Source organism: Notamacropus eugenii, chromosome 2, assembly GCF_028372415.1.
Source record: "Notamacropus eugenii isolate mMacEug1 chromosome 2, mMacEug1.pri_v2, whole genome shotgun sequence".
Classification (NCBI taxonomy): Eukaryota; Metazoa; Chordata; class Mammalia; order Diprotodontia; family Macropodidae; genus Notamacropus; species Notamacropus eugenii.
The window spans coordinates 121422483-121436987 of record NC_092873.1 but is presented as its reverse complement, the minus strand read 5'-3'; the positions used below and the strand labels follow the sequence as shown (position 1 = coordinate 121436987).

Here is a 14505-nt window from a genome sequence, read left to right as displayed (position 1 = left end):
TTACATGCAACTAGGAAATAAGACATACAGGCAAGGGAGTATAGAAATCTATCTTGCCCTACAAGAAAATAGAGTGAAAGGGAATGAGAGAAGGGAGTGATGTGATAGAAGGGAAGGCAGATTGAGGGAAAGGATAATTGAAGTGCATGATCTCTTGGGGTGGGGGAGCGGAGAGCTGGGGAGAAAATTTGGAACTCAAAATCTTATGGAAGTGAATGTTGAAAACTAAAAGTAAGTTAAATAAAATATTTTTGAATACTATTGCACTAGAAGAAATGATGAGCAGATAGACTTCAGAAAAAACTTGGGAAGACTTAATGAATTGATACTGAGTAAAGTGAGCAGAACCAGGAAAACATTGCACACAATAACAGCAACATTTTGTGATGACCAACTTTGATAGATTTTGCTCTTCTCAGCAATACAACAAGACAATTTCAAAAGACTCATGATGGAAAATGCTATCTAAATCTAGAGAAAGAACTGATGGAGTCTGAATGCAGATAGAAGCATACTATTATCACTTTCTGTGTTTTTTTCATGTTTTTTTCTTTTGATCTGTTTCTTTCACAACATGAGTAATGTGGAAACATGTTTAACATGGTTCCATATGTATCACCTATATCAGATTGCTGGCCATCTTAAGGAAGGGAGAGGTGATGGTCAGAGGAAGAAAAATCTGGAACTCAAAATGTTATAAAAATGAATGTTGAAAACTATATGCAATAGGAAAAAATAAAATCCTCTTTAAGTAAAAAAATTAAACGGTCATAGAAAAACAGATGACCCTAACAAAATTAACTTCTCATTTTCAGTTCATTGACTTAGGTTCCATGGATGAGGTGGTATTTTAAGTGTTTTTTTCATGGTAGAAGGAATGAAATTGATCACCTGGCAGTGGGAGAGATCTCTTATATAAAAGAAGTTGATGGAAAGGAGTGAAAATAGTCCTGTGATACTCTGAAGAAGAAATAAGTAAAGGAAAAGAAAAGAAATAAGTAAACGAGTGAAAACAAGAAAGTAAAATAAATGAAGAAAGTTGTATCATTATTCCTGATGGAGGGATTTGGTATCTAGGCTTGGAGGTTAAGGCAATTAGGGAAGCTCTGGAAGGTTTTAAGGCACAAACTATTTGAGCTATAGAAGAAAATGTGACAGAGTAAGAAGTGCCACATCTGTTCAGCTCCACTCAGTCTATCTCTTTCATTTCCTTGATGTCACTGAAAAATTGGATTCCACCTCCTGCAGCTATGATGGCCTTTGATAGGACAACTTTGCTGTTAATCCCATTATCATGGTGGAGTCACGAGAGATTATAACTGATTCCATGCAGAAAGAAACAACAGAATGTCATAGAAATTGTGACAGTGAGAATGTTGACGTAAGAAGTGAAGATCGATGAAGATGAATTCAAAATACCTTCTGTCTCCCAGATTACTTACTCACTCTAAAGTGAAAGCTGAATGAAAGGAAGAGGTATAATAAATGTGGCTTTGCAGAATCCAATTTGATTTGGCTGCAAGAAACCTAGCCAAGTACCTTGCAGAAATGCTTTAAAGACAGGATATAAGGTGGGGTAGTGAGTGATCTCAGACCTCTAGACTATATAACATTACCTCTTTGAATAAGGACTGTCAGAAGATATGTGAATGACCCATAACAATCAAAAAGACTATCTGATGCTCTGTTGTGGGGAAGAAGTTTTCTTGGTGCTATATTTTGCATATCTACAATTAGTGTGATGATGTGATCCTTGCCGTCTGAGGCTGGTGCCCAGCATTACCAAGGAAAATGTTCTATGCACTCTGTTTTGAGGATGGTATTATTCCTTTCCAATCACTCCCTTGAGTCCTGCTCTTTGAAGGAGTGCATTTCTTTTCAAACTAGCCATGGGAATACAATGGGAAGGAGAAATAGACAAGGCCCCAAATCCCAAATCACTCCAAGCTCAGCAGTCACCCCCAGATAAAGCTGCTGGTTCATTTGTCTTGGAATTTCAGGGTCTAAGTTTCAATCTCATTCTTTGCTCTGGGAAGTTAGAAAAATATAAATCAATAATATTCTTTCCACAACTCAAGACCCTTCACCTTCCAGCAAAATTTTCTTTCTGGTGAAATATATCCCTCAATTGTCAAATTTTTCTCTTTGGTACCCTCTCCTCCCTCATTGCTTCTCTATCATTTGTGCAAGGACTCACTTTTATCATTATGGTCAACAGTTTATCATATTTAATGAAAATCAAACCAAACATACTCTGAAGGAACAGAGTTTCAGAGAACAGGCACACCTCTTCTAAGAAGAGAGGAGGAAAAACGTGGAGAAGAGGTTGAGACTTTACCGGCTTTCATCTCTTCTGTCCAAATCATTGTAGCAAACTCAGCAACTATCTGTTCTATGATTTATACATGATTCAATCATGTAGTCTCAATCATGTGATATTCTCTCTCTACAATCTCTTTACATTCATGATGGAATTCAAAATGAAAGGAAATTGAGGGGTAGGCAATGTCCATACTTCTAATTATATACTGACCTTTATGAAAAATGATTAATCAATCAACAAGCATTCTTTAAATACCTACTTACTAAGTGTCACACATTGTGTTAGAGACTGGAGATATGAAAACAAAAATGAAATAGTTCCAGTCTTCAAGGAGCTTACCTTCTACTGGGAAAACAACTTGCATAGGTGAATGTGTATGCATACATACATACATATATACACATATACACACACATATATATGATGTCTTTATACATATATACACACACACATGCATATATGTATAGTTGGATAAATGCAGCTAGATGACTCAATGGTTAGAGCACTGGAGTCAGGAAGACCTGAGTTCAAATCCAGCTTCAGATACTTACTAATGGTGTGACCCTGGGCAAATCACTTAACCTATGTTTTGACTTAATACGTGGGAGAAGAAAATAGCTAACCACTCCAGTATCTTTGCCAGGAAAACTCCATAGATAGTATTGGTATTCTATAGTCCATGAGATCAGGAAGAGTGAAGCACCGATCAACAACAAAATCACTAAATCTGAGGGGTATACAGAAAGTTTTAATGTAGAAAGCAGCATTTGACCCGAATCTTAAAGGAAATGAAGGTTTCCCTAAGATAGGAAAGAGAAGAAACTTCAGTACTGACCTAGAAAATAACCAGTGCAAAGGCCAAACAAACCACCTCAAAGGGAATCTTTGTGAGCAACAGAAAAAAAAAAAAAAAGCCTAGGTAAACTGGGAGGAAGAGGAATGACACACAATGAAACTGAATGGAAAAGTGAATAAAATGAAGACATTGATGTTTATGGAATTGCACAGTACCTGAAACAGTATTTATTTAGCAAATGTTTATTGATAAATTTGTTTGGGAAATAGTAACACTAACCTACAGAGTTATCTAGCACTTTGAGCTGATAATGTCTTAAATATCCTATTGGATCTTCATGACAAATATTGTGAGGGAGGTGAAATGCAGCCTCTTTGAAAGACGAGCCCTCTTTACTAAGTGTGTGCCACAAATCAGTACTGAAAAAGTGCAAATTGAAATAAATTGAAATCTTATGTTATGGATGAGGAATCTGTCACAAGAAAAGGCAAAAGGACTTGTTCAAGTGGGTACTTACCAGTGGAAAAGTCAAAGTTAAATACTTATCTTCTGACTGACCACCTCCAGCACACCAAGCTGTTAAATATTACTATCCATTTAAATATCAGAGGATTATGGACTCTTTTGGAGCATTGTTGCCTTCTTATATAAAAGTATATTCTGTGGTGTAGTTGAACAGACTATGGAATCAAAAGACCCAAGTTCAAATCATGCTTCTGATGCTTTCCTATCTCTGTGACCTTGGGCAAATCAAAACCTCTTTCCATCTCAGTTTCTATCATGAGGGGAGCTGGACTAAGTGGCCCCTGAGATCCCTTTCATATCTAAGATCTATGATTTATAATTTTCATTTAGAGGTTCAACTCCCCATGAGTATAAAACAATGTCATGGACTGCTTTTTCAGAAGCATTCATAGAATACTTGTACCAATTTGACTTACCCAGTGAGTTTGACTGCGTGTGTACGTAGATTTTTGTATTTTTCTGATTCATCCTTTATGCTGTTGATGTGTCTATATATCCCTGTTTTGTAATGGAAGAAATCTTCATGGACTTGCATTATTGCTAAAAGAAAAGTTGACAACATAATTGACAATAAAAAACTATGAAGGAAACATTGTAGTCTTTTCCTGGGAAAATCTCTGGGAAAATCTTCCCTGGGATTTCAACTTTAAAAGGACCATACAACTGAACTCAATTTTCTCTTTTTAATTAAATTGATTGTAATTTTTCTTATTCTCCTATAACAATGTCATTAGAATATTTATAATATTATTTAAATCCATAGTATGCTTATTATAATCCATCTAATCTAGATGGATTTTAGATCTAATCCAGAATCTAATCCAGAAAACACAATATTATTAGAAATTAAACCACTAGCAATCAAGTTCTTTCACATTGGAGATATGATTGCTTTTTCTTTTTTAACCCTATTCTCCAACACAAGCCTATGAAAACTCCAGTTAAGCCTGAAGTGAAGGGTGAGTCTCACAAAAGAAGCTTAAAATCATTGTTCTTAATCCTCCAATAAATATAAAACTTTCCTTGGAAAGTCTGAATGAAAAGCTCTACTTTGGAGTAGGGACATGATGCCAAAATTTTATTCTTCAAATACTTGGGAAAGAAACCAGTGTCAGGATTTTTTAAGAAAAAAAATTATAATGTATCAAAATGGGCTCTATTTTTTTATATATTATAGACTGTTCTGTTGAAGGATTGGAGCAATACAAGATGAAGGACTTCTGATTTTTTTACAGAAGTTGACATCCTTTTAAAATTTCATAGGAATATAGGCAAAGGAAATAGAAACTATGTAAGTTATTGGACCATAAATTTGAAATGCATTTCATTCATTCATTTAATAAATATTTATTGAGTTCTTCCTATGAACAAACCACTGATAAAAAAAAAAAAGCTCACATTTAAATAGTGTTGGAAATTTTCAAAGTACTTATCTAATAAAAATTCAGTGAAGTAGGTATTATAAACAATGTTCTCCTCCGGTAGGAAAATAGGCTTCAGTGATGTAAAGTGATTTGTCCAAGTGTGGTGTGTGGTGTATAAAATGCAGTTGGTGCACAAAAATTTAAGCTAACATTCATATAGGGCTATAGGTTTTCAAAGTGATTTTATTTTATTTTTTGCTTTTTGGAGGTGGAAAGGCAGTTGGGGTAAAGTGATTTGCTCAAGGTCACACAGCTAGTAAGGTCAAGCATCTGAGACTGGATTGGCACTCAGGTCCTCCTGACTCCAAGGGCGGTACTTTATTCACTGCATTGACTGGTTGCCCCTTGAAGTGAGTTTACACACACACACACACACACACACACACACACACACACACACACACACATAATCTCACTGAATTCTTACAACAATCCTTGAAGATAAGCACATATTAACACACAGGATTTTAAGAATTTACAACTGCCTAAAGGATTTTGTTTTTGTCTCTTTCCTATTACCTCTACTTCTTTTAGAGTTAAGTGTCAGGGGCAGGAATTCAACTCATCTCTACTGAATGCAAACACAGCACTCTTGGCCTAATGGATGGATTGCTAGATTTTTGAGTCTGAATCTTGTCACAAACACTTATTATCTGTGTGATCATGGATAAGTCTCTTAACCTGCTTCAGTTTCTTCATCCAAGGGTTGTTTTAAGAATCCAGTGAGACTATACATGTGTGTATATACGCGTGTGTGTGTTTGTGTATGTGTCTAATCACTTTGGAAACATTATATCTCTATATAAATATTAGTTATTATTTTTATAAACTAGACCACATTTTTCAGTCACTCTGTAAGGTCATGGTGCTGTTGTTTAGTCATTCTTCAATTGTGTCCAATTCTTCATAATCTCATTTGGGGGTTTCTTTGCAAAGATACCACAGAAGTTTGTCGTTGACTTTTTCCAGCTTATTTTACTAATGAGAAACTGAGACAAACAGGGTTAAGTGACTTGTCCAGAGTCACCCAGCTAGTAATATGAGGCCAGATTTGAAGGCAGAAAAATGAGTCCTCGTAATTCCAAGACCAGGACCCAATACACTGTTCCACCTTGCTGCCGTATAAGGTCTTATACTACAATTAAATCAATTTTAGAATAAGAATTGGGGCAGAATACAAAGAACACTGAAAAAGATAGAAGAAAAAAAGAAACTTATATGATAAATTTGTTGCATATTTGAACGCAATAGCAAAGTGTGCATAGTAGCTGTGCAGTTTTATGTACAATCATCTTTTTTTATTACACTATATTATGGAAATGTTTATTTTATTCTACAAATTAAAAATAAAATTTTAAAAAAGAAAGAACATTGGATCTGAAGTAAGAAGGCCCATGTTAAAAATCCTAGTTCTGGCAATTACCACCTGCCTAACCTCAAACAAGACACTCTAATTCTCTATGCCTCAGTTTCCTCTTCTATAAAATAAGGACACTAAACTAGATAAGCTCTGAGGCCATTTTTCTAGCACTAAAGCTATTACTCTATAGTCCTTACTTAGCATCATAGGACCAAAGAATTTGAGATTTGGAAGAGACCTCAGAGCACTAATATTGGATCATCCAGCCTGTGCCAGAAGACCATTAATAATAGGGAATACGCTACCTCCCTCGGCAGAACACTCCACTTTCAGATAATGTTATTTATTAGGAAACGTCTTATGTTGAGCTAAGAGCTACCTCTCTATAATGTCCTCACGTTGCTTCTACTTCTGCCCTCTGGGGGCCAAGCAGAACAAGGGTAATCCTTCTTCCATATGACAGCCTAGATCAATCTAGATTTGAAAGAAAGAGCAAAGGGAAAAATGGTGCTGGTTATGTAATTATTCCTGAAACTGTGTTAGTACAGCAATGTCAGAAGCATTCCATTTTAGATACGCCTCTTTTCCATAACTTTTGCTTTTGTGATGCCACTCATATAGTCTCAAGGGAAGATAATTTTCCTTTATCTTCTATTAACCATATATGCAGAAGATTATAAAAGTTTACAATACTGTAGTGTTTACAGAATTTTGTTTTTGTCTCCTTCATATTACCTCTACCTCTTTTAAATTCTATAGAATATGAAAGAAGGTGATTCTTGCAAGTACTGAAGAATGTGGAAGAACGCATGTCATATAATTTATTCAGAATTATCTTGCTTTTCATATCCTCTTGTTCCACTGCAGGGGGAAAACTGGCTGTACATTGGTCCAAGCAATAACAAACAGACAATCAGATTGCATCCCCAGCAGAATGAGTCAACCAGCACTTTATCCATTTATAAAAATGTGCAGATACTGCCAAAAGCTTTTCTGTTCTATAGAAATAGTCAGTCCTTCAGCACTTATGACTCACCTCCTTTTGTAAACATCATGAATGGTACATGTTCTCCTGTGTGTCTAAAGGACTATCACCTAAAGCAGCGTTCTTTAGCTGGAGGACTTTGAATTTATTGCTGCTGCAATTTTTTTTCTCTTTTGATATAATTGGTTTCTTTCGCAATCTTATAAATTTTATTTTAAACAATTAAAACATTATTTTGAGAGTGGTCCATAAGCTTGCCCTGACAGCCAAAGGGCATGCCAGAGGAAAAAAAATGGTTAAGAAACTGCTGTCCTAGAGAAATGCAAGTGTCATACCAGGATAACTAATATAAAGGAGTCCCCCATCTCCAATTTTCTATACCAGGTAGAAGGAGATCTTTTGTAAAGATCTGCAAAGAAAGTTTGCTCGTGGACATGAATTAAATCTAAAGGTCTCTCTAAGGTTTTCTAAACCTTGCCAGGTTTTCTGGCGAGTGAAGAACACACTGGACCAGGGGACCTGGGTCAAAGTCCAAATTTTGCCACTGTATGACTTTAAATTATATAACCTTAGGCAAGTCAGTCAACATCTCTGAGCAAATTTTCCTACTTGTAAAATGGAGCTATAAACTGTGTATTAAAAAAAAAAAAAACTTCATAGCACATAGAATTTTAGCTTACTTTTTTTTCCAACTACTTTTATTTCTAATTTTTGTGTAATTCCAATGGATTTTGCGAAATATTCTGAACAAAATAGAATCTAAACATTCAGTGATAACAATCTGTATAGAATTGACTATTTAAAACATGTAATGCTTAGAAAGAAGCAGAAAAATATAGTGGAGATTCAGTCTTAAAGTGAAGAGGACCTAGAATCAAAGCTTATCTCTGATATATACTCTTTGCGTAACCCTGGACAAAGTCACTTGACCTCTTAGTGTCTCAACAACTCTCTGAGACTGGATGTTGCAGAGATGGTAGGTTGAGTTGCCACTAGGAAGTTCCCTGTGCCAGGAAATCCACTGATCCGCTCCCTAGCATCTAATGGTATGAAAATATGCAGTTCTGCCCTCTCCTTTTAAAACTTTAAATTAATCATACCACTGATCATTTCTCAAACTCTCACCCTGTATCATGCCTCCTTTTCACAATAGCTTACTAGAAAATGGTTAGGCTAATTGATTCCTTGAACTCCTCAACCCTTTACAGTCTGACTTTAGACCTCATCCAGCCACAGAAATTTCTTTCTCCAAAGTTTCAGTTTGCTTCTTTTTTTTTAAAATTTTCACTTATTTTATTTTTAATTTATTGAATAAAACAAGCATTTTCATAACATAGTATAATAAAAAATATTGCACATGAAACTGCAAATCTTTTATTTTCAACTTACTAGTCCTTTTAAATATATAATAAAGTTATCATGTGAATTTCTTTTTTTACCTCTCTAAAGATGGCTACCATCAGACACAAATGTGTGTGTGCATGTGTGCATGTGTGCGTTGTCAAATCCCATGAATTTTTCTCAATCCTCATCCTTCATGATCTCTTTACCACCTTGATCCCTACTGGCCGTGCTTTTTTTAAGACCCTTTTCTCTCATGGTTTTTCAGCCATTTTTCTCTTTATTCTTCCCCTGTGTCTTTCTCAGTATCCCTTGCTGACTTCTAATGAAAACCATGCTAACAGTGGTTGTGCCCCCAAGGCTCTGCTCCAGTTCCCTTTCTCTTCCCTCTCTACATACTATCTCTGTGAATTCATTAGGTCTTTTGCCTTTCATTATCATCTCTATGCAGCCTCAATCTCTTTGCACTCTAAACATCTCTATCTGCTAGACATTTATACCTAGAATGTATTTCCTCTCCACCTCAGTCTCTCACAATAATTAAGTTCCTTAAAAGTTCTTTTCAAACACAACATCCTACAGGAATTTGTTTTTGTTTTTGTTTTTTCTAATCTCTCCCATGTGCTTAGGTTCAGGTATGTTATTATACATAATTTTGCTTTTTGTAATTAACAAATTTATATATATGTATTTTTTCATGAGGTCTCTTACTAAAATGTACACTCCTGGAGGAGATGTGTATGTGCTTCTCTAGAGCCTAAAACATTACCTAATACATAGTAAGTGGTAGCTAATTTATGGGTTGATTGATTGAAAATGGCCAATTGCATGGTTAATCAGAATCCACCAATCTGAGTTTGAATCTTGATGAAATATTTCTGTTCATATGCATATAGATATATGTGTGTATATGTGTGCATGTGCATATATGTGAGTATGCATGTGTGCATATGCATGTGTATGTGTATATGTATGTATAATTAATTAATATGTAATAGTATGTGTGTCCATGTATGTATATACTACATATATATATACACATGTGTGTGCATACATAGATACTTAGTTTATTCTAGTATAACATATGCATGGGGTGAATCTCTTGAGTTCAAGAGTTCTGAGCTCCAATGGATTATTCTGATCCAGTGTCCACACTAATTTTGAGACCCAAGCTCTCATGGCAATCAACAGGACATTCAGTCGACCTAGATAGCAGCTAAATTTCAGATCTGGGTGAGATTTTTTTAATGACTAAGCTTTCCATATTAAATTTAATTTTTTTTTAACAATCATCAATTCGGTTTGCAATAATGTGACCTCAATTATTCTAAACTTAACTCAATTTCATTTTCCTCTAGAAATCAAGGAGAAAATTTCTTTGGAGAGTCACTGTAGTACATAGCACCAGTCAAAGGAAAGGAGGAATCATTTATATTCCACATTCATTTAGTTAAATTTGCCAAAAATGACTAGGTTATCTGGCAAGGGGAGTTTTCATCTGTCTCCAGTCTTTTTACAGCTATCATAAGAATTTAATACGCCAAGCTATAGCTGACATTCCAACTATGTGATGCCTGCTAATTAATCTACCTCTTTCTTGTTCACTATGATGTCTAATGTAGTGGTAAGAAATTGTTTGCTATTATTTATTTTATCATTAAAGTATCTTTTCTAATGATGAACATGGATTCTAGTAAATCATTCTTCTGAAAAGTTAGGGAATGATTCAGAAATTTAAGAGTAGAGAGGAAGATAGAATAATTATTAACCAATCAATCAAACAAACAACAAGCATTCATTAAGTGTCTTTTATGTTCCAGGCACTGCTCTAAGCCTTGGGGACCCAAGTGTGAAGAATTAAACAATTCTTATTGCCAAGAGTTATGAATGTGCTATATTCAATATCTTTGGAGAGTATCTGCTATGTCTAAATTTACCTATCAATGGAAATTGAGGGAAGGTTAAGAAAGGGAGGTATCTATCAAAGGACAGAGCCCTTAAAATGGGAAACAGCAAAATTAAAGAAAGACTTCTTTGTTGGGAGTCAAAATTAAAACCTCAAATGCCACAGGAATTCCAAAGAGGAAAACTGAGGAGCCAGCCTAGGGTAATAGGAAGAGGAGGTATCCACGCAAACATAATAATTGTTGATAAACTTTTTCAAATGAACACAATCTTTGTTATTGCACTGAGCACAATTCATACAAATATAATTTCTGGATCTGTAGAACCCCATTGCACATTTAAAAGTGAAGATCTTTTATAAAATCTTAACATGATAAACATGCTCTTACACACAAGAAAAAAATAAAGTTATGATCTTCTTTGTTTTCGTCACTAACCTTGCACTGGCCCATTCTGTATGATTTCTTTCATTATTTCAGTTTCCTGGGAGAAAACAGGAATATAAAAATCAGCATCATTACCACTGAGAACTATTTGCTATGGAAATTTTGTTAGATCTTGCTGCACACAGTAAATCAGACAGAGATTGATTTTGATTGCTAACTGTTTATAATTAAACATGCTTTGGAAATCAGACTAGCAGAATCTTAGAGTAGGAAAGGACTACAGTTCAATCCCTAGATGAACAAGAATCCTCCAATGAAATACTGTGTGTAAAGCATTTTTACAAACTTTAAGGTATTATTTAACATTTAAGGTAATATTGAACATTATTAAATATCAATTATTACTACTACTATCATACCTAGGCATGACCATCCAAGATTTTCTTGAAGACTTTCAGAAAGGCAAGATCCATAACCTCCCAAGGCAATCTATTCCTCTTTAGGATAATACTAATTGTTAGGAAGTTTTTTTCCTTACATCAAATCTTAGTTTATCTCTGAAAATTCATGGGCTCCAAGGAGATGAAATTTAAATCTTAGAGATCCTTTAGAGATAATTTAGTCCTAATTCCCACTCCCCATTTTCCAGGTAAAGAAATAGAGAGGTGAACTTTGCCCAAGGTCACATTGATTTAAGTGATGGAGATAGGATTCAAACCCAGGTCTTCCTACTTCAAACCCAGTGCTTTGTCCATAATACTAGTCAGCTTCATTAATTCTTCATAACTTTGTCCTCTTGTACCAAGCAGAACATATACATACATTTTTTCTATCATACAAGAGCCCTTCCACATAATTGAAAATAATTATCATATCTTCCTTAAGTCTTATCCAATCCTAATATCCCACATTACATCAACAGGCTCTCATTTGGCATAAACTCAACACGTCTCAACATCCTGGTTGTCATTTGTTGAACACTTTCTAGTCTATCAATATTCATCAATCAAAATCACATCAATAAATGTAATGCCCAGAGCTCAACACAATACTTGACATGAAATCAGACCAAGACCGAAGCAAAATAAGACAGTTCTCACCATCTTATGTCTTGGTATATTATTCCTCTCTTAATGAAGCCAAATGTAACTTTAACTTCATTTATTCATTCATTCAATTCATTCAATAATCAGTTATTAAGGTTTTTTGATAGATGTTGAAATTCCAGTCCATTAAATCTTTTAGGTATTTTTCTCAAGTGTACCATATAGCCATGCCTTCTCCTTTATTATAAACTGGTGAATCTTATTTGGCATAGATGTCAGGTGTAGTGTTTCCACTTTAATCTATCAAATAAGATTTTATTCATTAATTCTTTTTGCTTTTAAAATTCATGTTTTTTTTTTTATTTTGAGTTACAAATTTTCTCTCTTCCATCCATTTAGAGAGCAAGCAATATTATAGCAATTATAGATGTGAAATCAAGCAAAATATGTTTTCATATTAGTCATGCTACCAAAAAAAGCAAAAATAACAGAATGGAAAATACTCTTCAATCTGCACACAGAGTTCATCAATTCTCTCTCTGGAGGTAGACAGTGTTTTTCATCATGGGTCTTTTGAACTGTCTTGGATTCTTGTTTTGATCATAGGTAAGTCTTTCATAGTTAATCATCATTCCAATATTGCTATTAGTATGCACTTTGTAATCCTGGTTCTGCTCAATTCACTTGGAAGCAGTTCATATACAGCTTCCCATGTATTGCTGAAACCATCCTGCTTGTCATTTCTTATAGCACAATAGTATTCCCTTGCAATCATATACCAAATTTTATTCAGCCACTACCCAATCAATAGGCACCCCTCAAAATCCAATTATTTAGTACCAGAAAAAGAGCTGCAATAAATATTTTTGTACAGTAAGTCTTTTTCTTTTGTCTTTGATCTCTTTGAGATATAGAACTGGTAGTGGTATTTATGGATAAATAGATATGCACAGTTTCATAATCCTTTAGACAGAGTTTCAAATTGTTCTCAAAAATGGTTGAAGCATTTTGCAAGTTCACCAATAGTGTATTAGTGTACCTATTTTTCCATAGTCCCCTCAATATTTTCAGTTTTCTTTTTCTGTCATATTAGGTAGCTGGAGAGGTATAATGTGGTACCTCAAGGTTGTTTTAATTTGTAGCTCTCTAATCAATAATTATTTAAAACATTTTTTGTGATTATTCATCACTGTGATTTCTTCTTTTGAAAAATGCCTGGTCATATCTTTTAACCATTTATCACCTGAGGAATAGTTCTTGTTTTTTTTAATAAGTATTCTTCATTTCCCTAATATTTAATAAATGAGGTCTTTGGAAAAAAAAACTTGCTACAAAAATGTTTTCCCCAGCTTCCTGCTTTTCTCCTAATTTTGACTGCATCAGATTTTTTTGTGAAAAACATTTTCTTTATATTTTATGTAATTAACATTATCCATTTTACTTCTTATAATTCTGTCTATCTCTTGTTTGGACATAAGCCGTTCTCTTAAAAGATTTAACTGTAAATTTTCCCATGCTCCCCTAATTTACTTATAATATCACCCTTTTTGTCTAAATTATTTATATATCTTAAACTTTTTGAGATGTGGTGTGATAAGCTGGGTTTTGCGTAGTTTCTGCCAAAAAAAATCTTGCTTTCTAATTTCCTGAGAAATTTTCATCAAATAGTGAGTTCTTACCCCAAAAGTTTAGGGCTTTGCTTTCTCAAACACTAAATTTCAATGATCATTGACTACTCTGTAGCATGTACCAATTTTCTACACTGATTCACCACTAACATTGTCTTTCATCACAATTTCTTTTATTGATTCCTCAAATATTCTTGACCTCTTATTCTTCTAGATGAATTTTGGCACTATTTATCCTAGCTCTATAGAATAATTATCTTGCAGTTTGGTATGGCGCTGAATATGGAATTGTCTTTTTATTATATTTACTCAGCCTATCCATAAACAATTAATATTTCTCCAATTGTGATCAGTTTTTACTTGTGTTAAAAGAGTTTTTAATTGTGTTCATATAATTCCTGTTTGTCTTAGCAACGAGATTCCCAAGTATTTATATTGTCTACAGTTATTTTAAATGGAATTCTCTTTCTGTGTCTTGTAGCTGGACTTTGTTGATAGTATACAGAAATGTGGTTGGTTTATTTGGGTTTATTTTATATCCTGTGACTACTAAATTGTAAATTTTTTCATAAGTTTTATTGGTTGATTACTAGTGTAGCAACACCAAATGGAGACCTTTGTGACAACAGAAATAGCAGCAGGAGCAGTTTCAGGAGCTCTCCCAATTGTCCAATTCCCTTACAATCTCTGGCTTGAGAGCTCCTTTCTCTAAAACATTAATAAGAATGTCAAGAAGCATAAAACCAAGTGCAGAGACATAGAACAGTCTACTGGAAACTTTTCTCT

General features: G+C 34.3%; 1 protein-coding gene across 5 annotated transcripts in view; it reads right to left on the bottom strand.

Annotated features, from left to right (window-relative positions):
• TINAG (tubulointerstitial nephritis antigen) overlaps window positions 1–14505 on the bottom strand; it is a 200182-nt gene that overhangs the window by 91216 nt on the left and 94461 nt on the right. For 4 of the 5 annotated variants that reach the window (XR_011974324.1, XM_072642496.1, XM_072642495.1 and 1 more), the window contains exons 8-9: window positions 11097–11142; window positions 4061–4184 (exon numbers count right to left, since the gene is read on the bottom strand). Coding sequence is in view for 4 of the 5 variants with exons in the window: in XM_072642496.1 (XP_072498597.1) it covers window positions 4061–4184; window positions 11097–11142 (170 nt within the window). In the remaining variant the exon portion in view is untranslated. The remainder of the gene's footprint in view (window positions 1–4060; window positions 4185–11096; window positions 11143–14505) is intronic. The other variant, XM_072642497.1, reaches the window with a different exon arrangement.